This window comes from Syngnathus acus, chromosome 6, assembly GCF_901709675.1.
Source record: "Syngnathus acus chromosome 6, fSynAcu1.2, whole genome shotgun sequence".
Taxonomy (NCBI): Eukaryota; Metazoa; Chordata; class Actinopteri; order Syngnathiformes; family Syngnathidae; genus Syngnathus; species Syngnathus acus.
Window position 1 is genome coordinate 10790757 of NC_051092.1, and position 23889 is coordinate 10814645.

The 23889-nt window shown below is 38.3% G+C and overlaps 1 protein-coding gene across 1 annotated transcript in view; it reads right to left on the reverse strand.

Annotated features, from left to right (window-relative positions):
• Positions 1 to 23889, reverse strand: part of cdh13 (cadherin 13, H-cadherin (heart)) — a 160596-nt gene that overhangs the window by 88725 nt on the left and 47982 nt on the right. The window contains exons 2-4 of the mRNA XM_037254322.1: positions 23303 to 23420; positions 6553 to 6764; positions 1224 to 1322 (exon numbers count right to left, since the gene is read on the reverse strand). Of these exons, the coding sequence (XP_037110217.1) occupies positions 1224 to 1322; positions 6553 to 6764; positions 23303 to 23420 (429 nt within the window). The remainder of the gene's footprint in view (positions 1 to 1223; positions 1323 to 6552; positions 6765 to 23302; positions 23421 to 23889) is intronic.

Below are 23889 nucleotides of genomic sequence, written 5' to 3' on the forward strand. Positions count from 1 at the left end.
TTAGCCTGTCCTGTCAAGCAAAACGTTGATGGTGCGAGAATGAGGGAAAAACTTTATGCGGAGGGAAAAAATAATGTGGGAAGTAGAGAAATAAATGGGAGCAAGATCGTTAAGGGGGATCTGGGCCGCTCACACGCTGAATTGTTAGCTGGACCTTAGAGGATAGACTAAACTTAATGGCTGACTGTCATACTCATTTTGCTCAAACTCTAGTGAATGACTAAGTCTATAAAAGTCACCACCTCTTCGACTGGTTTCAGCTAGTTAACTCTGCGGTCCTCAGATGGGGAGTTCATTTCCAAACATAATCTGGGTGCAAGACCCTGCGCTACTGCTCTCTCCGGAGTATCATTATCATAAATACAGCTGAGTATGTGATAGCTTTCATTTTAGTCACTGAGGGCACTGGCACATTTCCTATCTTATCTGAAACAAACAAGCCGGAGACGCTAATACATTATATATTTTATCACCAGCATAGACAAATGAAAAATCTGCTCAAGTTTTAAAATGTTAAATGAATGCTTTGCTTTCTATCCTCTGAAAGGAAATGAATTCATTTGTTTTTTAAAGACTTTTCTAAACATTTAATACACTGACAGACAATATCTGATTAATTTAGTTTGAGTATTCATTATGAGTGTTGTTTTTCTTCCTGAAAACACGCTTGATGGAAATGGCTCATTGAGACACTAAAGGTTGGAAATATTCATTTGGTAGAATAAAATGGTCTGAAGTGTGAAGTACTTAAATTGATGTTAGTTAAGGACATGATGGAAATATTGCATGTTGTCCTTTTTGTGAATTAACATTTTTTCTTTCGTCTAAAAATATAAAGTAGAGGCTAATTTAAGTTTCCACTTTCAAAAAAAGTAATACAGAAAGTATGAAACATGTGATAAGATAAAAGTTTAATTGCAACAGTTAATTGGGAATTTATTTGTATTTCCCAAAACTGAGCAAATTGAAAAAATTGTAAAGGACTAAATTTGTAACCACGGACTTCTTTTAATCCCATAATTTCTCTTTCATTACCAAGTTTTACTATTTTGCACTGTTATTGTTGTTTTATGTATCGCAATATCATAAGTGCATTCATGTCATTTTCCAACCTCATTTTATACCCTACCAGACTTAACAGAGATACATAGTTATAAATTATGTATTTAATTGAATTGTAATATCCACATCACAGTCGTGTAGTGTAGTAGTATCATTCTTACCTTGCCGATGCCCCTTGGGAAAGGGGCTCTCTGGTTCTCAGTGACAATCATTGGAGGAACCAGCAGGGATCTTTTCACTCTATGTGGCAGACCGAGAAGCTATAACATAAAAATCACAATATATTACACATTGGTGCATTATAAATGATTTGCTTGAATGAAGAAAATAGAATACCGACCAAGCATTCAATTATATGGATTTGAAAACAACTGCCAGCGGTCAGAGGTTGTTGTTTTTTTCCGCTTTATTAAAGATGAAGAAAATAACATGGAGTTTGATAAGGAAAGCAAGGAGGAAATCATGCACCCATTGAGCTTGCAGCATCAGTGGTAAACACATGAGACTGGACGTTGTCAAGGGAAATTAACTCAAGTTCATACGTATATAATTGTCTTTTCAATCACACCAAACAAAAAACACAAAGGAAGAAATGTGTTGTTGAAATCAGAAGCAAAGATTTTTAGTCATTAGTACGAGACCAAAAAATAAAGTACATTTTTTTAGCGGAATGAAGTGAGGATGTTTCAAATAAAAATAAGTCAAATGAAGACCACATCATATTGGGCCGTGTCACCAGTTACGTATTAGGTATGAGGAAACTGACCAAAAGAAAGACAGCTAAAAATAGGATAACACAGCAAGCTACTGATTTAATGAACCAGTAACAATTACTGCAGATGGTTTTGACAAAGTGAAACTGTTGAGGCAGAAGGAGTAGATCACAGATTGTAGCTCTCCGAAACACAATTGCATGGACTAATTTTATTCAACACCCTCTTGCTGTTGTTTGTTTGTGAAGAAAGAGATGCTGCCCCCCCCCCATCCACACTAACTTCTGCTTGGTGTGAATGAAAAAAAAAAAGTCGTTGACATATGAACCGGAATCTGGAATCCTGGCTGCAAACATAGGGATGATATCCTACAATAGAAGAGACATTGGAAACTATCCACACACTGGGACACGAGCCCAGAGAGACAATACACACACACAGGCGCGCACACACACACACAAGAACACACACACAAGAACACACACACCTAGGTATTCACAATAGGTATTCAAGTAATTGTGAATTTAAAGGGAACTCTCAAAAGTTCAACTCACCAAAAGTGTTGCAACAATTTGGATTTAAACCAAGTCAAATAAAAATGTGAAGCATGACAACTAGTGGTTCTTGTGCCTGCTTCAAAGTTGATAGTTTCTGGGTTTGAAACATTTGTATTTTCTCTCAATGCTTGCATAGGTTTTACTTTCACGTAACTCTCCAAATAATGTTTTTTTTTTTAATAATAAAACAGTTGATGAAATATAATTAGGACTTGACGGTCTGCCCACACATGTCCATTTATTTGCGACTTTGCTGTATCCAGTACCATGAATAGAGTTATGTTTATAGATCAGAATTTCAAATTCTTCATGAAGCGAAAGTTGACAAGTAGATAGTATATTGTTGCAGTGCTTAAAACACAACTGTGGAGACAAAAACGCTCTCACACATGTCATTTTAATTGATGCTGAGAAAAAGGACATTTTCTAAAAAGAGCAAACATGTCAACACAGGACCTTGTGAGACACACTAATATTTTCAATGTGGATAAATTAATGGTGATGTCTGACACCTTAATTCATTTGAATTGTCCAAAATAAATACAGTTCCCTACTTATCAACTCCAATGTCACCAGTGAAGTGAAAAGAAGCAAATGTGACTGCTCAGGGATGGGTGGGCTCTCATGCAATCTCTTGCATTTGGTGGAATGATTGGAAGTGACAAATCTTGCCTTGACATTATTCAGGTCTTTAGTGAACACAATGAGGATTTTTAGGAGAACATCCTTTCAGTAAGCCTATAAGTCTTGCACATACAAGTTAACTCGAATAAGCATTTTTTGCGGGGTTAGGTGGAGGTTGTGCATGAGCAAGAAAACATCTGGTTCACACTGAATTGTTTTATAAAAACACCACAATTAAATGCCATTGTCACACAAAACAAAATTTGTAATTGGTACGGATCGCGATCCAAACATTGCATATGGACAGCTGCATAATTTATTGTTTGTCTAATTTACTAAACCAATATTGACCTACATGCATTAATCCATTAATCAGGTTCGGACTAGCTTGTTAGCACAAGTTTGGTATGTGTGATTGTTTGTACACATCACCTACTGCTACATCATCCACAGACACCCCTAAATTAACTATAATTTGACACACAGTGAAAGAAACGGCTGATTATTGGCCTGGCTAAAGAGTTTTAGATGTGCCCTAAAAAGGACCTGTCATGAGCAATGAAACTTGGCCTCCTGCGCTGTCCTCATGTTGGCAGAAGAAGAAATATAAACTCTAATGCACCACATTTTCCTTGGGGCGGCCAGCCAAATTAGATCAGTTTAGATGCTGATAGAAGATATGAGATGAAGTGATGCAGGCACTTTTCCCTGTTTCATTTGCAATGCAGATATCCTTTTTTTGTCCTTCCTTTTTATTGCCCATAGTGCAACACTGTATTGACTGCACACAAATGTGGTGTGCGTACAAACAGGGCTTTGTTTGCGTGTTGACTGATGAGCGCGCTGTTCGTGGCTGTCAGTGTGTCTGGCACACCTAGTTGACAAAGAACAGGTAAGAGGCACAACTAGGGCATATGGCTACAACGGTGCCAACACTCCAACGATGAGCATAGCGGTGAGGCTTCCATCTGTCAAGCACTCTGACCGTTTTACCTTATGCTCCCCTTCCAAAGGTCAGATAAACACAATGAAACAGTAATCATAAACAACCAGACCAGAACCAGCCCAGATATAAATGGTTAAGTCTGAAATGGCCACTCTTAGCAAACCCGTTGAGGCATGACCTTCCAAATGTCAAAGATATTAAACTAGACATGAAACTGTTAAACTGGTAGGTGATGGGTTTTCAAGCACAGGCTGAAAGAACTCCGACCTGAGTTTGGTAATCAAGGGTTGACCGTATCAAAGCCATGGAGCTGGGTCTCAGCTGTGACATACAGCATGTATAAATGAGATCAGAAGCACCGCATTTTAGCGGAGGTCTCCACCATGACATCAGGAAACTGTAACGAAAAGGGATGTTTTTTTCTTTCCTAAAATCATCCGTCACTTCCGTTAGCACTTATCCTCATTAGGGTTACAGATGAGCTCGAGTTTATGGGGGCGGGCTGAACCATAGACTAGACTTAAAATGATTTACTGATGACTTTTTTGCCATCATTGTACATCACTGAAATTACTAATCAAGGTTAAAGGGAAAGTTTGCAATTATTTTATGGGTCTGACATTTTTACGGTCACAATACACAAAGGAGGACACATAACAATTAAAAATTCCTTTTTGCATGGGGGGGTGGAGTCTGCCTCATATTAAATGATAACTTGATGACTGAGGATGACTGAGGCTGGAAACATTACGTAATTGCAAAGAAAGCCAGCAGAAGCATAGAATTTGATATGCTTATTTAAACCACCCTATTTACACTGTGCTCTTTTTTTTTATTAAGTTAAAAACAAAAGCAACTCTGTGTGACTAATTATGTGTGTGTGCGTGTGTGTTTAATGTTTTTTATGTGCAAGCAGCCATGAGACAAGAGAGAAAAAAAAAAGAGTCATTGTCATGTGAGCCCAGAGTGACTAAGGCAACAATGTCATGTCCTTGTCTATTCTGCCATTTTTACTTTCAATGCTATATTGAGAAGTGTCATTACTCATTTTTGACAATGTGTTGTGGTCCTGGTGAGAAATGGATAACATCAAGGCCAACCCTAACCAACAGTGACAAGGTTGTACAGATAACTGTAGAGGACAATTTTAGATATGCTACCAAGTGAAATTGAAAGTGTCCCTATGAAGCATAGCTTAGTTAAAAGTAATCACAGGTGAGGACAAATAGACAGAAAATAATTCAACCATCTGTCCACCATAAGTCATCTTAAATTTATAGGGTTATTCAATTTTAATTGAAGTGTTGAGCTTTGCAGTGGGACTATGTGCCCTATTTTTGTCAATGCAGTATTCATTTTGATTTACATAGCTATTGGACTCATATCAGCAGAAAAGTATGTTAATGCACTAAAACAATAGCAAAAGTCCTGAAAACTAAAGTTGGGTACAAGTGTGTCTGCTTGCTTTGGTTTTGCTCCGTTAATAAATTTGATGCAATTATTATGAGGAGGATGGCTTGTGGCTGACTGTATAATCTGTTCACAGTGAAATTGAGTGCCGCTTGGCACTTTTACATGGACATTCAGCGTTTAGGTTTGTGGACTAGCAATGATTCTAACCATATAGCCTAGGAAATCATTTGAATGCGAAAGAGGCTATTGAATGTCAAGCCTTCTAACCAAATGGTGAAAATAAGTAGGAATTAATCCAGAAAGCAAAAGACAGACAAAAGGTAAAGCAGTAAACAGAATTACTGAGTTGAATAGGGACACAAACAGATTATAATGTGTACTGTTGTGCTGTGTATGCAAGATGTTCTTTCTCAATCATACCCAGACGGCCTTAGTCAAATTCAAAGCTGGCTAAGAAAAAAAATCTATTTGCCAATACAGGATGAAAATATGACTGTGGATGGAATGTTGAAATCATTGCGTGTGCAAAATAAAAGCAACAAAAGCTGAATAAACAGGCTTATGGACTTATTTCAACCCCTTATCAGCTGTTAAATTTGAATGATGCTTGCCTCTGCCCCCACCACAACATTTTTTGCACAACTCAGCGGAAAGAAAATAAAACTCACAGAATAAAGCTCAGAGTCCATTTTGGCATTATGCATTTGTCGAACTGAAATTGATTCAAACGCTATTTTGTAAATGATCTCTTTTAAGTCAGACCCTCTGAAAAAAATATTGTTGGTTAACTTTTCACATGACATGAATATTACACTTTACTCACTCTTATTACTTGAAATTGTAATAGCTGGAACGAAGGCGGTTTATTTTAATTCATAGCAATTTCCACTCTTCTGGGAATGCTTTCTACATGATTTTCATTGAATGTACTGTATATATAGAGAGTGACAATGTGTGCAAAGGTTAAGATTAGAACATTTTCCATCTTCAATAAAAGGTCAAGCTTGCATATTTCAAATAAATTGCCGTTTCTGACAGACACATTCTCTGTAACTGAAATTACACTTAACTTATTCAACAACTTTTTTTCATTCAATACGTAAGCCAAAGTCATCTGCTTTGATAGACTTCACAGTGGACTTGGACTACTTATTTTACTGCACTTAAATACACACAAACACACACACACACACACACACACACACACAAGATTCGTTTACACATTGCATTAACTCACTTTGAGAATATGCGCTGATTCAAGTGGGAGTCCAGTTATGTCCACCTGTGCGATGTCATCTGCGTGAGCACTTTGCCCATGGATGAACATGACCGGCCCGCTGTATGTCACATCTTGCAGAGGTACCAAATTCAGGTCCCCATCGACGTGGAACTTGGTGACAGAAACCTCAAAGGCCACGTCTTCATTACCAGCACAATCATCAAATTCAACTGCAAACAAACATAGATTGCGAAAATGTCAGACAATCAAGAAAAAAGAAAATACACTTTCTGACTTCTTTCCCTGAGAAGAAAACGTTAGAATTTTCTAGATGATCCACACATACACAGAAATTGCCTGAAGATAAAAATACAGAGCAAAATACATGCTCCAAAGGTCTTGGCTGCCATAAAAGTGCCAAAAGAGATCAAATTCACGCACGCTCCGGGTAATATTTATGACCTGCTGCTTTGTTTACACCTTAAACTGGCTGTTTATGCAAAAAAAAAACAAAAAAAAAACCTGAATCCTGAACTGTGGGCATACAGTGAGGCTTTGGATATGTCAAAAAATATTGGTTGAATTTAAAAAACAAATGCTGCTCATATAATAAACGTTATTCATTGTTTACTTCAGGGATTTTGGCTGTGTGGGTATGTTCAGTAAAAGTACATTTTGATATAAACTTGCAAAAAATGTTGTGTTTTGGGTGGTTTTGTAATGTTTTGCTTCTTCGGGGCTTGGACACATTGCTCTCAATGGAAAAACAAATCTCTAACTTTATCAAGAAATTTTGCCAGAGAACTAACAACCGTTAGTTTGCGTATTTGAAGTTCAACAGAAGATGTGTAAGGCAGCAGGACAACATCCCAGAGGGCACAAGTAAATCAATATCTGAATGGCTTGGCACGATCTCAAGAGGGAGAGTCACACCAGACTTCCCAAGAATATGGTTAAACTAAAAAAAATTTGTCAAGAGGAATGGTCCAGAATTTCTCTTGCTGGTTATGCAAGTTGATGTGTAAAATTTTGTTGATGTTGCTGCAAAATTATAAAATCCAAAGATTCACATACTTTTTTGTGCGTCGGTGTGGTATTGGTATCAATTGTCTGGACATGGATGATGATCATCTGACATTTTATGACCAATTTATGCAGAAATCAAAGGGAGGACAACAATACATAAGACATAACCATTAAATTGTAATTAAGCACAAAAGCATTCATGAGGAATGCTAATGCAACATGATGACCAATAATCATACAAGGTTTGTTTGGTTTTTACTTTTGAACCGTATTTCACCAGAGGTTTTGGCGAAATTCCAAATTGCAAAACTTGAGGGTGAACGACGGGAAGTTACACTGTATTAGAAAGATTTGCTTTGAATTAGGCTTTCTTCTCACATTGGTGCATGTCTCGCCTGACCGTGGGGTGGATCCTGCCGGGATTACTAACAGACTCCAGTCACAGCCATCCACTTTTTTAATCACTCCTACATACTACCTCACTGTTACAACATAGTTACCCCCAACTGTGGATCCTGGAGTAAGGGACACCACAGGAAGTGAGCAAGTGTGGATGTCTACACGTGTTGTTGATTAAGCAGGCAGGGCAACAAGGATTCACATTGTGCTGTAAAACTCTGCGTGGGTCTCATCGTGTACAACAAAGGTCCGCCTCTGACCATATGCTGTTTTATATAACTTTTTTTTTTTTTGTATGAGTTACATTTCAGCTTGGCATGAATCATTTCTATATTTTATGTATAAACACACAACACATATATATGTATAATGTATTCATTTAGTTGTTTAGAACCATCTACACGGACAGTATAAGCGCGATAACAACACACAAGTGAGCAGAAAGAAATTGAAGCCAGAAGAACATGACAGGGCACTAAGCAATGGCTCAAGAAGCCTCATACACTTGTCGCAGCAAAGGCTTAGTCTCAATATTCAACTGATACTTCTAAGCCAACACATGAGAGATGTATTAATTTTCATCCTCTTTCCAAGCCTCAGATTTATTTCAATAACACAGTCTTTAGTGTCTTCAAATTGCAGTGCCAAACAGTGTCAGTGCCATTTCAAAGGAAGCCAAAGAGTGTTTGATGGCATTCTAATGCTGTCAGGTTTCGGAGGGTGTGGGTGATTTCGAAAGGGAGCATGTTGAGCTGGCAGCTTTGAAGTCAGATAACAATGACAGAACACAACTTAGCCCACTTTCCACCAACACGTTCTCTTTCTTTTCATAGTGCTTGCCCACGCAACTAAGAAAAACATGGATTAGGGTCACCAAAATCCCACACTGAAGACAACTAAAGAATATGGTCTGTGACAATTTTGCAAGTTGGAAATTAGTTCACTTCAGGCCAGAACCTCCCATGAAGACTAATTATAAAAGACTTGATCTATGCAAATGCAGGAATTGTTGCTTGAGAGGTGCCGCTTTGATGCTACCTCAATGACCAGCCCCATGCACGTACATTTCTTATGCATCAGTTGGTTTGACCTATGTGGACATGGAGCATATTGAACATTAATGGAATTTCATCCTCGAAAAATAATTCTGTGTATTCCTCTATTAAACCTCGTAATAACCCTAACATGATAAAGTCCATGCCTCTAACAGATCGAGCACCAAACACAAGCAGTGCATTGCTACAAGAAATACATATTACATATTCTGAGCTTGATATTCCAATTCTCAGAAATGAAGTGGCAAAGTTTGAGCTACAATATCGTCATTAGCTACTCATATGCTTCAATTTGCACTTTGCTCAAATGTAGGGATTTTCCTTAGTAGATAGCAATTCTTTTGGATTTGATGTCAAGTCGATTTGATGAGATTGATGGGTAGGTGACAATGGGTCTCTTGTTGATGGCTGGCTATGTATGTCGTCAACTTTCCTTATTTTGACAGCATTCCATCCTCCAATGCAGACACACACTGCTGGGGAAAATATCATTGCAGCTCTTTTGTGGACCGACACTTGAAGACCCAATCTGACTCTACAGACCAGTTCTACAGTAGTCATTTAGAATTTCGTTACCACATCCCCATCGAACATCGGTATTCTGGAAGAAGGCCTTGTGAACTTGGCGATAGAATCTGCGGCATGGGTCGAAGAGACAACACCTGAAAGACACCTCCTTTCCCTTTCTACCTAGTATTTTATACATTGTAGAACACATTAGTAGAGTTGCAGAACATCTACTTTCCTGAAAAGCCCGTCATTCTGTGAATTTAAATAACATTTATAGAAGTACAGTACCAAAGTACAACTACATCTATATAAAAAGAAACAAACATTAATGCTAAAAGGGTTATAGAGATATTAGGGGACATTTTTATCGTGTAAAATTCATCTTAGTTTCCATTCACTTATTTTAAACCATACAGAAAGCTTAATTTACCACAATTTCTATAAGTAGCATTTTTTTCGTAGTTTGGCCGGGGATGCGACTTATACTCAGGAGCGATTTAGGTGTGAAACTATTAACTAGAAATGTTATATCATTTCACATGTGTTTTCAAAGTAAACCGATAGAGGGCGCTCTAGGCCAAAGGAATAATTGGAACTGCAACTGACGATGGGTCTGACGTAAGCCACGTAGAAGAGGAAGCGCAGTATTGTCTACCTCCGGAGTTAGCAGAGTTCTTAAAAAGTGACACAGAGGATGAAGATTTCATTGGATTTAGTGATTTGGAGTGACACAGATGGTTTGGTAAACTTATTAGCATGTTATTCATGCTATAGTTATCTGAATAACTCTTAATATGTTACGTCAGGCACATTCTCAGTGCCTCGTTTGTCTTATTCTTCTTTCTTATGCATTTTATGGCTGGTGCGACTTGTACTCCGGAGTGACTTATAGTCTGGAAAATACGGTATGTTACTGACAATGTTCGTGAGCCATTTTTAAAGCTATTTTTTGAATAAAAAGGTCAAAAGCATTAGAAGTAAGGCTGTGAAGCATTTGCTCATATTTAGTTGAGGTACAGACATTGTCTGTTGAATCAATCTATTAAGAATGTGTTAAAGCTGATTATGATAAACTGGCACCTACAAAGTGGATCAATCACCAACAGCTTAGTGGCTGACAAGTAACTACAAACAGTGCACATCCAATGCTAGCTCGGCCCTCAAAGGGCTAATTTCAATCATACATCGCTATCGCTTACCATCTACAAAGAAATACTGTTTCTAAATACAGAACATAGCTGCAGAGGTAATGGGTTTATTTATGCTTTGATCAGTGCACCTCAATATCCATCAGTCCTTTCCACTGATTTACTTTGTTGTGTCATGACTTTAACGAACGAAACTAATTAAATGTAAAATGGACAAACAAGAGTGCTTGGCAACAGAAACATTGCAGTGATAGGAGCGCCAGTGCGGTGTCCTTCACTACTATAGACAAATAGCAGTGCTAATAGCCAATAGATTCATTCTGGTATCACTTTGTTTCACTGTTGTAATTTAAAAGAAAATGTAAAGAAAATGTGTCAAGAATATTTTTATCCATCCCTATTTTGTCATCTATCTATCTACCGAAAATGACATCAGAGGATCTGTTGAGTTATGCACTCAATTATATATTGTTTCTATTTTATGTTGTATTTATTATTTCTTGGTATGACAGAAAACATTGATCGTCTAAGTGAAGATACCTGTGTTAATTAGGTGGCTATTTTAATAAAGAGCCCTCATGCACACAGCAGTAGTGGTTGCAGTGAGTGGTGTGTCAACAGAGGTTTTATTTTTATTTTTTTGTTATCCACCAAGTTCATTGCAATTACAAGGGCTTCACACAAGTGCCTGCTGCTGTATGGCTACTCTGCCAACAGAGTCTCAGAGAAAGTAAAAACCCTGAACACTGTTTCTGCCACAGACAAAGGCGCTTCTACTCAACAGACAGGTAAATGACTCGCTAACCAATATGCAGTGATACATTGTCATAAATGTGATGGACCAAATTGAGAAACATTTTATTGGATTCCTTTAAGTGGTCTTGCAATTGGTAAACTCAAAAGACCCTCAAGTATTATTCTTTGGAAACATCGCCCACTGAGCTCAGTAGCACTGCACAAGAAAAAAAACACAACCGAAAACAGAGACAGGACAGAAACTTACCGACAATTAGTTTCCAATGATTTCACAAACGACATTTTGGACAAGACTCACTATGCAGTGTTGCTCAGCTGTGAAGCACCCCGAAAGTGCAAATCTAATTAAAGATCTGTGCTTGAATATGTCTAATATGGAGCGGAATTCCTCTCAATGGCTAACATGAAAACCAGAGGCAACATTGTATGTATCTTAAATATCGTCAATATCGATGCCAAAGTATTCATATGCTTATCACATCAACCTCTTTGATGGTGTTGCACATTCCAACAAAATTGATGCTGGTACAATATGTGCAATGGCGTAGTACAAGAATGGCACCACGAGTTGAACAAGTTACATAGAAAACATGTTTTTTTTTACTAATGAAACAATAAACAAAAAATATACAATTCTAATCTCATGGTAACACAAAGGCAAATTAGAATATTCCCAAAGAATCCAACTGGGCCAAAAAAACAATGGACAATCAAATCCAGTTCATGTTCAAGAAACAAATATAATACCTCAGCTTGATATTGGCCATCCCGCTTTACTGCTTGATTTAATGAATGTGCAGCGCCTGCCTCACGATTCACAGCTGCACCACAATAGCAAGGCGGCAGATATCAGTAGCTCCAGATGCTGCGGCCACATTGCTGGAACCAAGCCAAGCTAAATTGCTGTGACTAATTTCCAAACAGTTTACACTTGCAATCATGTGTATGTTCTCGATGCTAAATTAAATTAGTGTAGTGTCCATCTCTTTGAAATAAGCATTAGGTTAATCTGCGATATTGTATCTCTAGATTTATGATTTGTGAACACAGTGCTTTGAAAAACAAGGTAAACAAGCGCAACAACTTCAGGTTTGAAATATTTTATTCATTATTATTTATTTACCGTCATTTTTACGTGCGTTTTCTTGACATTCTGCAGCACCTTTGTTTAATATCACCTGTGTTTACCAGGATGCAAAACAGACACCTTTTCTCTCTGCAATAAATGGTCACAAACACCAACAAAAGGCAAGTGAATAAGACCCTCATTATCGTTGTCTGGCAGTAGAGATTGCCCTTCTTGTGTTTTGAATGGGAATGCATGTATTCACCTCATGCATAAAGAGCTGGTTGAAACAATTCACTAAAAGACCATGAATATTTATTAAAGTCTATAAGAGCCTGACTTTAAAAGCTGGAATACCTGCACATCTAATGACCTTGATAACCCATTTTTCTATTAATAATTTAAATTAACTTGCATGAATACATCAATGTGTCAAGACACTCTGAATGCTTGCTTAACCGTCTTAACAACAACAAAGGAGCAAAGGTGAGCTACAATAACATGTAAAAACAACAGTCGTGTAAGTGTACATATTTTTTTAGTAATAGTCATAGTTTTAATTGTATTTATCATACAAATTATAATTGCCCAGGGGAATTTGAAATATTATTTCATACAATGCATTTCAGGTCAGTTATTCTGTATATAATTTAACACATCAGTCAAGAAAAATGGTGCGTTGAGACAGAGCGCTGTAGCCATTTGTTGATCACGCAAAAAGCACAAAATCAATTTTCATGACACTTTTGCAAAGTGGTAGCACCCATTAAGTGAAAATCAAGATAAAAAGTTCCGTCACACCCCAGAATGCAAGCGTATGAAACATTTACTCCACAAAACTTAGTTAGGGCGATGTTTGTATTGTCCTTTAAAAATACAGACTGATGTGCTGTTTAGTGCAAAGGGAAAAATACACAACAGAGAACACAACTTGGTGCTTTACTGAGTGCATTTACTATTTCATCCTGAGAAAATGTACTTGGTGACAGTGTAGATGGCCTGATACCAAGTAATACCATCTGTCATCTGTACTAAACTACTTCCAAGTAAGAGAAAGGAAATCCGTCTTCTTTTTTACGTTTATGTTTTCACCATAACTCATGGACTAACTTTTTTTTTTTCAGTCGGCTGTTTGACTTTATTTGGGCAGTACGACCTGTGAGCTACAGGCTATTATGACCTCAGCACTGCATCATAGCGCCATTTTATTCGATGCAAAGACGTTTTTTTTTTTTTCCATTTTCTATTTTTTGTTTTCTAAAACAATCAACTGCCTCAACTGCCAATCGTTTCAAAGCTGAACGATCTACCAAGTCTGGCTTTAAACATTACAGAAAGCCACTGACAAACTGGATGGGTTGCATAACGCAAGAAGAAAGGTAAACTGAAAAATACCCAGATTGAACCCACACTGCAAACTCTATGTGGAACTGAGTCAAATTTGGAAACTAGAAGTTCGGACTCTTGATTATTGGAGCCTTTTTGAGCAACACAAGATCAGCTATACAATGTTTCTCACTCTTCCTCACAATCCTCTGTATATGTTTGTGTTATACATTACTTCTTGACGAATATAGTCTTCTTTTCTGAAAATATGAAATGGCTCAGGCTTTCATACAGTATGCCTTTGGTGCACCAAATTTGATGTGGAGCGTAAAATATGCCTCTGACCCAGTCTCACTTCCAGAAAGCCCAAATGTCCACGAGGACTCAGCACTGTCATGCTGTGAAGTGCTGGCAGGCTTCTGTGTGGAACTTCAGAGTCGTTTATCCATTTCTTTTTGTGCTTTCCAACTCTGCAGTGCTGCTTTCACTTGAGGAATCATCACTCAAGAGAGCATTCTAGCATTACACACATCACGGCAAAATAAACTAATGCTGTAACTAATCCTAAAATATACAAATAAATAAACACAATTATATGTCCCGATTATACACGAAGAGTTCTCTTTTATCCAGATAGTAGGATTTTGTGAAATAATGTACCTTTTAGAGCTCGTCAAGAAAGACTGATGAGCGGCGATTGATAACATAAATAACATTGGAGAGCCGTCTGGCAAGAAGTCTGACCAAGTTTCACACAGGATTAACAAATACCAAACAAATTAGTATAGATAGATTGTACAAGAATATTTTGGGGGGGATAAAAAAGGAGAAAAGCAGTTGCCTGTGAGTGTAGTCCTTTTCAAAGTCACAGACTAGTGGCCTAATATCATAATACATCAACGTACAACATACTTGCAGTTTAAGTTTTAATTTATTTTTTATCATGTAAACATATCCTAAAACAGGGTATAAACAACATTTTTAGCTCTTGCACAGGAAACCCCAAAACACCCCTGACACGAAATCAAATTCAACTGACTTCTGGAAAGGGGGCCTGAGACTTAAAAGTAGCTATAAGGGGTTTGAATGTAATATTTAAGCATATGTTGTTTTGAGCCTGTGAGGGCTCAGCATTGCCCATTTTCAGCATAGGGCAACAGATGCTCCATTAAGATCTGACGTGACCATGAAAAGCTACTCATGCACTTCAAACTCAAACTAAATATGTCCCCAATGAAACCCAGCTTATAGTTTAGTATTAATGCAGACCAATGCAGATAAGAGAATACATAATTGCTTTTGCATATAACGGCTAAGCAGAAAATGGCTGGAATTGCTGCCAAATGCAGTGACACCAAAACCTGTCAATCAAACACTGTTGTGTCTATCCAGCACACGCACGTGCCCACACACAATAGTACACAGCAAATAAACCGTAATTTAGCAAACAGGGTGATATCAGGAACCAGGCAATGCATTTGGGGGTTGGCAAATCAATAAGCTTTTAGGAAAGCAACGTCCTCCAGGTCGAAGGCTCGGAGGTTACTCAGCATTTTTTTGTCCAAGATGCAACAACAAAAACAGCATATGACAAAACATTTCCACCAAATTACCTGTATATTTATTCTCACGTTTTAGTCATACAGTGCTGTTTTGAAGTTTGTTTTGTGTCCAAATTAAATAGCACATTATATTTTAGAGCCCATAATTGCTGAAACAGAAAAACTAAGAAAATTAGGAAAGTAAAACAGAATAATAGGGACATTCTGTTTTGAAGTTTGTGTGTGTGTGTTTTTTTTCCAAACTAAATATCACATATATTTTAGAGCCAATAATTGCTGAAACAGAAAAACTAAGAAAATTAGGAAAGTAAAACAGAATAATAGGGACATTTTGATTTTGGAGAAATATTTGTATAATAGTTATTACATTCATGGTTGGTGATGTTCTTATTGCATTTGTAATGTTGCCAAAGTTATCCATGCATAATTCAACTGAATAAAAGGCCAATTTGCAGATGCCATACATGTTTTTATCTCAAGACTTGAAGTTGCTTTTAATTTATTTACACAGACACATATGTCCAAGTGAAAGAAGAGGCAATGCATGTCAAAGTATGTCATCTTTCAGACAAGTTATTGCACAAAGACTAACAGCGAGTTATAAGTTAGGATAGCAACTACAAATGTTAACGCAACCCTTCTATTTTTGAGTGACTGAACGATTATCAACAAAAAGATGTGACTTGCTGGATGCAAGACTGAGTGGTGTCAAAAGGATCAGATCAGCCCCCCCCCAAAAAAAAAAAAAAAAAAAACTAAAAGCTTGCTTATGGCTTGACAGGAGAGAACAACCTGTGCTTATCAAAACAATAATACTTTTCATGCCGCATGGAACTACAACAGACAGGATACGGAGGGTGGGCTACAAAATAATGAGGAGCGTCTTGATGACGATGAAAGACAAATCCCACGGGATATTTGTTAGCGGGCCTCTTCTGTTCCAATGCTGCAAATTCTATAAATGTATTCAATTGGCCATTAAAATAACAAAATGGTGTCACGTTAAATTCACGCCATAGACCGAGTCAACTGGGGTTGAGGTGTAATGCAGCTTTATGATTAACATCAACACGTCTAACTTATATCTATTTGTTTTATTCTAAAAAGGAGAGATATATTTAATGTAAAAAAAAAACTCAATTGAGTGAGGAAGTCAAGTTTATTGATTATAGTCCTTAATCGCAGAAACGTCTCAAAGGGCTTCACATGTTCTTGACCCCCAGGAGGGTGAAGAAAAACTGAATAAAACTCATCAGACTTAAAGTCAAGAAAACAAGCAATGCAGTATTAATCTTATAACAGTTCATGTCTGCTTGCCAAAATATGCTTCCGTTTAAAGCCGCAATTAAAACTTCCATGTTACTAATTGATGAATCGCCTCAAAGTGCACAGCCTGTGTTGAATTAAACATGTAGAATTTATTCCACGAGTGCTGTTTGTTGAAGTTGCTCGATGTACTGCAATTTGCATGAGAAATGTAATTTTCATTTTTCCTGGGGTAAGACGTGTGTTGTGTTGTGTGATCATTACAGGAAGGAAGTGGATGTTAACGCCTTTAGGAAGTAGACAGACGGCAAATATGTAGGGAACAAACGTGCAGTCATTGCCAGTTGTACACTGATTGCAGATCCGTGCATTGCACTCCTATTGGCAGCCTCCTGGATCTGTCGGACACTGAGCAGCAGGTGGGCTGACTGAAAGACGAGCTATCGGAAAGTCACATTATATACCAACAAATAATATGCCTTCGAATATCAGCAAAGTTGTCTTTTGTTTAGCTAGGAAAGGTTGTAAAAAACAAATGATTGTGTTAATGTTATCTGTTAAGTACTTTCAATTAAATAATCCAATATAGACATTTGGTGTGAATTTTAACGACTTTTATTTCACTACAGAGTACAAGATGATATCCTGTGGATGATGTTAAGGACCCTTTGGCCCACTTTGAAAAAACCCTACATGGAGTATCCAAATTACAATGATTATTTTAACTGTATCTTATTCAACCTACACTTTCATTATCTGAAGGAAATAGTGGTGCTGTTGTCTGCCTCAATTTTAAAAGCTGATGAATTGCTATTTATCAGCAGTTCAGCAGTAGGAGCAAGTTTCATGACAGTCGTTATTTTTATTTAGATATTCTAAATAAATGGGGAAAAGCTAGTTCATAACTTGACAACTTATGTAAAAACAGCTGCACACTCAAATCCCATGCACGCTTGCATATCCATACAAAGTAATGGCCTTTGTAATTACAGTCATTTGTCAAAAGCACACCTTGATTTATTGTCAAATTAAAAATCCAGCCGAAAAGAGGCTGCAAGTCGCTGTTACTGCAGCGACAAAATGTGATTAATTCTTTGCTATCACGGGCCTGAGTGTGGCATGATCCGGATACGCACCCGGGTAGGCATAGAGGGCTGAGTGGGAGTATCAATGCATGTGACCACGTTTTGGATGATGGAATAGGCGTGAGGCCTGCTGCAACTTGGAAGAGTTGGGTGGGGGTACTTTGGGGTAGATTATTGCTATATTTAGTAAGTGGAGCATGGATGGGTGGTAGGAAAAGTAAACCTGCTTCACATCTTACATACGGCTCTATCGATTTATTCTCAGTCGGAATATTCTGCGATTTTTTACCTTCCATTTTTAGGTAATGTACAGTATATCAAGAAAAAAATAACAATAACCCAACAAAGACAGGTGAACAAGAAGAATAGTTCCAACACAGAAAAGAAACTAAATCTGTCTTTCCTTTGTGGCATTATGGATTAATGACACAAAGATAAGACCCTTAAGAGTGCACTTCATCCCACTTTGGTGGCGATGAAACATAAATCATCTAAAACTCCCAAGCAAATGCAGGAGCAGAGAGGGGGAAATAAAAGAGCTGTGGGAGATGTCTTGCCAATTCATCAATAACCGAAAGACTATTTCTGACTTCAAGTACTTTTTACTTTTCAGGATGATAAAAAAAAAAAAATGTCAGCAGGTGCACAGGAGGGAGTCATGAACCATGCCAGCAAGCAGGTCTTTGGCGCTCCCTTCATATGGTTTTGGGCCTCACGCCAGCCAGGGGAGATTCACGTCCTGCTGCTCAGCATCAAATAGCAAATTTGCCTCCTAATTCCAAGCCCGGGGCGATTCTCATTCATGCCATTTATTTTGCAAGTCAAAGAATTCAAAGTTTGTGTGTGAGAAACTAAGATTGCGCCTATAGAAACCTTACCATTACTGGCCTGCAGGATGCAAATGAGTTATCCTCATTTCTTCTCCTTATCGTTTATCACAGCAAGATGCCCTCCAGTTTACTGCAGCACTACTATAATGCATAATAATCATAATAATCATGCATAATTTTACAATCTCAGTCTCGAAGGCCCGAGCAAAAGTCCTGCTTATCAGTATTATACATAACAATTGTGTGGAAAAGCATATAGCAGGCTGGTGGGCATCATTTTGCAGGGAGCCAAGCAAAGTACCATCTTTCTGAATTTATCTGAACTACAACCCATTGTAAAAGCAACCCAACTGTCTTGTTTGTGTGCAATCACAGCAGACCACAGAGAAAATAAAAGGGAAAAAGTCTTACACTTTTAAAACTTTGAGTACTTTTCACAGTCGGGAGGTAAAAGCATCTTTGAATGGCAATCATTGGCCTTCATGACACCCCTTTACACGAGCAATGTTTGAAAGACACTCAAGAGACAAAATCTATGAGAGGGATGTCAAAACATCCTGTTCTTTTGTGGGAAATAGCATTAAGAGTATCAGCAGTAGTAAATATTACAGAATAAAAGGGAATGTTGCAATATTGCAAGGTTTGGAACAATTTATTGAAAGGTCATCTTTACCAAAATGTGTCTTTTATGTGCGTTTTGTTTGTGTGGTACATAAAAACTATTTAAGGATTGCCACAAAACTTTATGGAGAGGGTAAGGCATGGGTCAAAAGGGAAAACAAGACATAAAATTTCACTGTAGATTCGAATTGTGGATCCAAATACTGAAGACTATACCTTTACCCTCTGACTCTTTGATTTATTTTGAAGATTGCAGTTGAAATTGTCAGTGTGCAAGATTATGCCAGCCTCAAACACTCCATGAATGAGATTAAGTGTGTATTCAGAACAGAAAAGTTCTTCAGTCATCTTGTTTGGTCCGGACCAAAAGCATACTTAATTTTTTTCGTTTGGTGCGGTTCCTATTCAGACTGTACATTTTGCAAGTGAAGTACATTTTGTAAACACATCCACGCTTGTGATGATCTGTGCTGCCATTGGACAGCAATGACCAGGTCCCGGAAATGGAGGAAAACATGCGGTGGCTTGTTAAGACCAAAAATGCGCATCTATCCTGGAGTTGGTTCAGATATACGTGGTTTGTATTCAACACTGAAGCGAACAGCACCAGAGTCCATTTGGAAGCAAACCGAGACCACCATGTTCTTTAATCCGCACCAGGATTCGTTTGCGTGTATTCACACCTCCATAAATCAAACCCTGGTCCTTTTAAAATGGACCAAACAGTCAGGTCTGAATACGCCCTAAGGATCATGTAGGAAAGGCCCTTCATAACCTTCTTTTTACACACTGCTCATCCACGCAGGAACAATCTCACAAAAGGTTTGGGAAATCTAGCCGTGAATCAGCATCAACCGGCACGCAACAGGTAAATTGGATCATTATAGTGCAAGCAGTCAGGAGCTGCCAATCCCTTGTCATTCCTCCCTGAACAATGCGTGATTGTGACACGCAATAAGACCAGAATTCAAAAAGGAATTATTAGTCAGCTTGGATCGATCGGCTGTAGCAGCCTAAAACCCTTGATAGGATGCATGTGAAACAAGTTTCATCAGGACAAACAAACAAATTACAGTCAAATTGAATTATATTCTGATGAGTAAAATTGAGATGTTATGACTGGCTTGCTCAATACAGTCAATAAAATGCAGCAAATCTTTGCAACATTGTCAGCTTGTACACTTTTTTTTCTATATTGTTCTTGAATTTTCCCCTTCAGTATTTTTTTTTTGTTACTTATCTAATTGTTTTGTACCTCACTGGCCATGTTGGGTTTGCTCTTTTCACCCAAAACTGAAAAAGCCACGTCCGAGGTCTTATACTAATTTTGTCCAACCAACCTTTGTTGTCTCTTTCCTAATTTTCTAAACCTTCCTGCCTCGACTCAGCACACCGGGTTCATTTACACTTTGAATTTTTCTCTATGAAAGACATTTTCTCAACTAGTCTTTGTGACCTACCCTTTTCAATTTGCTTATACAGTATTTTTCAATTTTCACTTGCATGAATTTTTGATGCAACCAAAGACCTTTGAAGGAAAAGAAGAAAGGGACAGTGCAGAGTGGAGGGCAGAGAAAACAGAGAACCCATTTTTTTCTCATGAGACAACTGAGGAAAAAACACACTGATGGGGAGTGCAACCGAACAACAGAAGTGGGACTAAGAGGGAATGTTTGAACATTGGATGCCAATGCATCGTATGGTCCTACATGACCATTAGCTAAGACGGATGTCCTTGAACTTTGCTCTGCACCAACAGGTATCGCACTCTCCAATAGTAATTATATAGAGAGGTCTATGGCAGGTGGCAAAGGCCTGAGCTGAATTTACATAAATCTGCATGTGTCACCAGGCCTGGCTGCAGCCTCTGGCATTTAGAATGAATTAGAGAAACACTCACTGTTTATTTATTTTTTTATCATACAATAAAACGCTGGTTGGCAATGTACGACGATGCGCTCTCAGAAGCCATTTTCCTTAAGTGACTGCTTTTGTTTGTGCCATCAGTTTTTCCTCACAGATCTACGATCACTGGCAGAGATATTTTGCCTTTACATTCAGCATATACAGTAGCTTAGTTTTGAGTGACACTGGTGGGGGTATTAATTCATCTTTTTTGAAGGGTTAATTAAGTTTTAGGTTTCTTTTGTTCACAGGATGATCTGGTCTGGTGTGGTTTGAAATTAAAAAGAAGACACAATGAACACTATAGCTGAAATATTTGAGTCGTTTTAAATATGTCACATACTTCACATGCAAGATAAGCTCAGTCAGCCTGGGCTATAGGGTGAATACACTAGAAAGGTACTTTGGGCAGTGCATTAGCAGGGGCGGGGCTACAGGGTGGCCAATGGTGGCCCAACTCCAGCCAGTTGTGGCCATGATAAACAATGACTTGGCTATGTGTGTTGTGTACGGCTGTGGGAATACGTGCTTAGTGAGTTTAGTAAGCCGTGTCATCCTCAACCCCCCACTGAAAATGTTCTGGCTTACTGGCTATTCTCCCGTGTCAAGGTTTTGTTTTAGATTTGTGGTATTCTGCAGTGGGTACAGTATGTTCATGCATGTGCTGTCATGTGCATGGTTTGTGCAACACAGTATGTTCATGCATGTGCTGTCATGTGCATGGTTCTGTCCACAGCCGGTGAGAAGAGGGACCTCCGCAGTGGGAGGTGTTTCTGCTGACAGAAACATATTCCAGGTAATGGAAGCACTCTGTCGTCCCACGGCAGTGCACTAAAGCAGAACTGAGCTCTGTCTCCTACTACACGCTCCACTGAGCCTCCAGATGACAAACCGCTTCACTGAGTGACGAAAATCAAACCAAATAAAGTTTAAAAAGGTGGGTGAAAAAGATTGGAGGTGGAAGTATTGCTTTTAGCTGTGTAGGTTGGAAATGTTTCTTGGAAGAAAAACAACTGCTTGTAAAAGCCAGAGGATTCATGTGACAAGGTACAGCATGCTATAAAAGTAGAAAACTTGGTGTGCATTAAGACGCAGTCAGTTATGCTCAAGCAGAAATAAAAATTCTGCATATGTTCAAGCAGGAATTGACATTCTGCTGGAATCTCATACTTAAGAGGCATGCACGAGAAAGTGTAGGCACAATACAAAAAAAACATGTTACAGAAAAGATAATGCACAAAACTACTTATAGAAATAAAGAAATAGAACACAGAAATGTTGCTTATGTCCGTCGCACAACTTGGCTGAAGCAGACAGGAATGCGCCATCACACGCACGCACGCACACACACAAAAGATAGTTAGCAATTCACAACTGCACATTGAGCAAATGAGCCCTGCACATCAACCTATGCGCTCCAACAAAAGACGACAACCATGTATTGGGTTTTGAGTCTCCATCAACGCATCCATTTTCTCCCATAGATGCAGGGTTGTTATTCCTCCACTATTTTCTTAAGAAAACCCCAAAAGCCCCGCCCCCTCAAATGCCTTGCTCCAGTGAGTGCTTGTCATGTCCACATCTGTGTCCATATAAAAGAATTGATTAAATATCGACTCTGCGAGGAAAAACGGTCCACTATGCTGGTAAAAGAAGAATTTCTCATTTTCACCCGCGAAGGTGTGACATTTTGTTCTTGTTTGAAATTCTCAAGCTACATACATATGTGGCCACATAGCAAGGGGCATTATACTACTTTACAAAACTAGTGGCAGAATAGAGATGATCTACATTTATTTTACATCCATTTGCAATTAAGTTTCAATAAATTAAACTAAATCTACGTAACGGTGGATTGGTTCCCCCATACTCATTTATCCAATGTTAAAGATAAAGTTTGTTCTGTACCATAGCGATCATCTTTGAATTGATGACTCAGTGATGGTGGTGGATGTGATCAACAATATCTCCATACGCTACATGACTACATCGGGATTATTCATCACCATGCTCTTTTACAAATCATTGCATGGTGAGAAACATTTGCTATGAGGGTGAGATTCACAGGTTGTATCCTGCATTATTATTTCAGATTATCCTCATTAGTCTTGTTCTCGAAACGGGTAATTGCAAAAAATAAAGACTTTTCTAATCACGATGTCTGTCGCAGACATTTTGGAAGGCAGTATTCTAAGAGTGTTCATTTCACTGACCTTTTAGAAGTGGCAAGCCTTTCTGGAAAGTTTGCCTATATGCCACCTGGTATTGTTTGACCTGGAAGCCAGGTACGCAATCTTCATGGTGACCTTGCTCTCGTCCACCGGCAAAAGTCTGCAAAAGAAAAAGGAGCATTTGAAAAGAAAATCTTCTTGCTAGATTATTTTAACAACAATTTCCAATCAGCACAGTTCGAGTGAGGAGTACACACTCTCGGTCCCAGAGGAATTACAGTCAAAGAGGTTCTGATTATGCTAATAAGCTAGGCCTCACTGTGTACTCTTCTAAGTGGATTGGAGGGATGTCAGTGCACTCTCCTGAGGGTTGTCTCAGTGTTGGCAGCACTTCCTGCTGCTGCAGCAAGAGAAGATTCACCGTAACTTAAGATTCATGAAAGGCAGCTTGAGATATCGGAATTAATTATATGGGGGGCCTCTGATAAGAGCATCCCACATAGTGAGCTGTACTCGTTATCAGAGGATGCAGGTCAAGAGATGAATAATCACAGGCTATTTTTATATTGACAGTTGGCTACCTTTCGGCATCTTTGTATCATTTAAAGAACATTGTTTTGGGGGGTGCA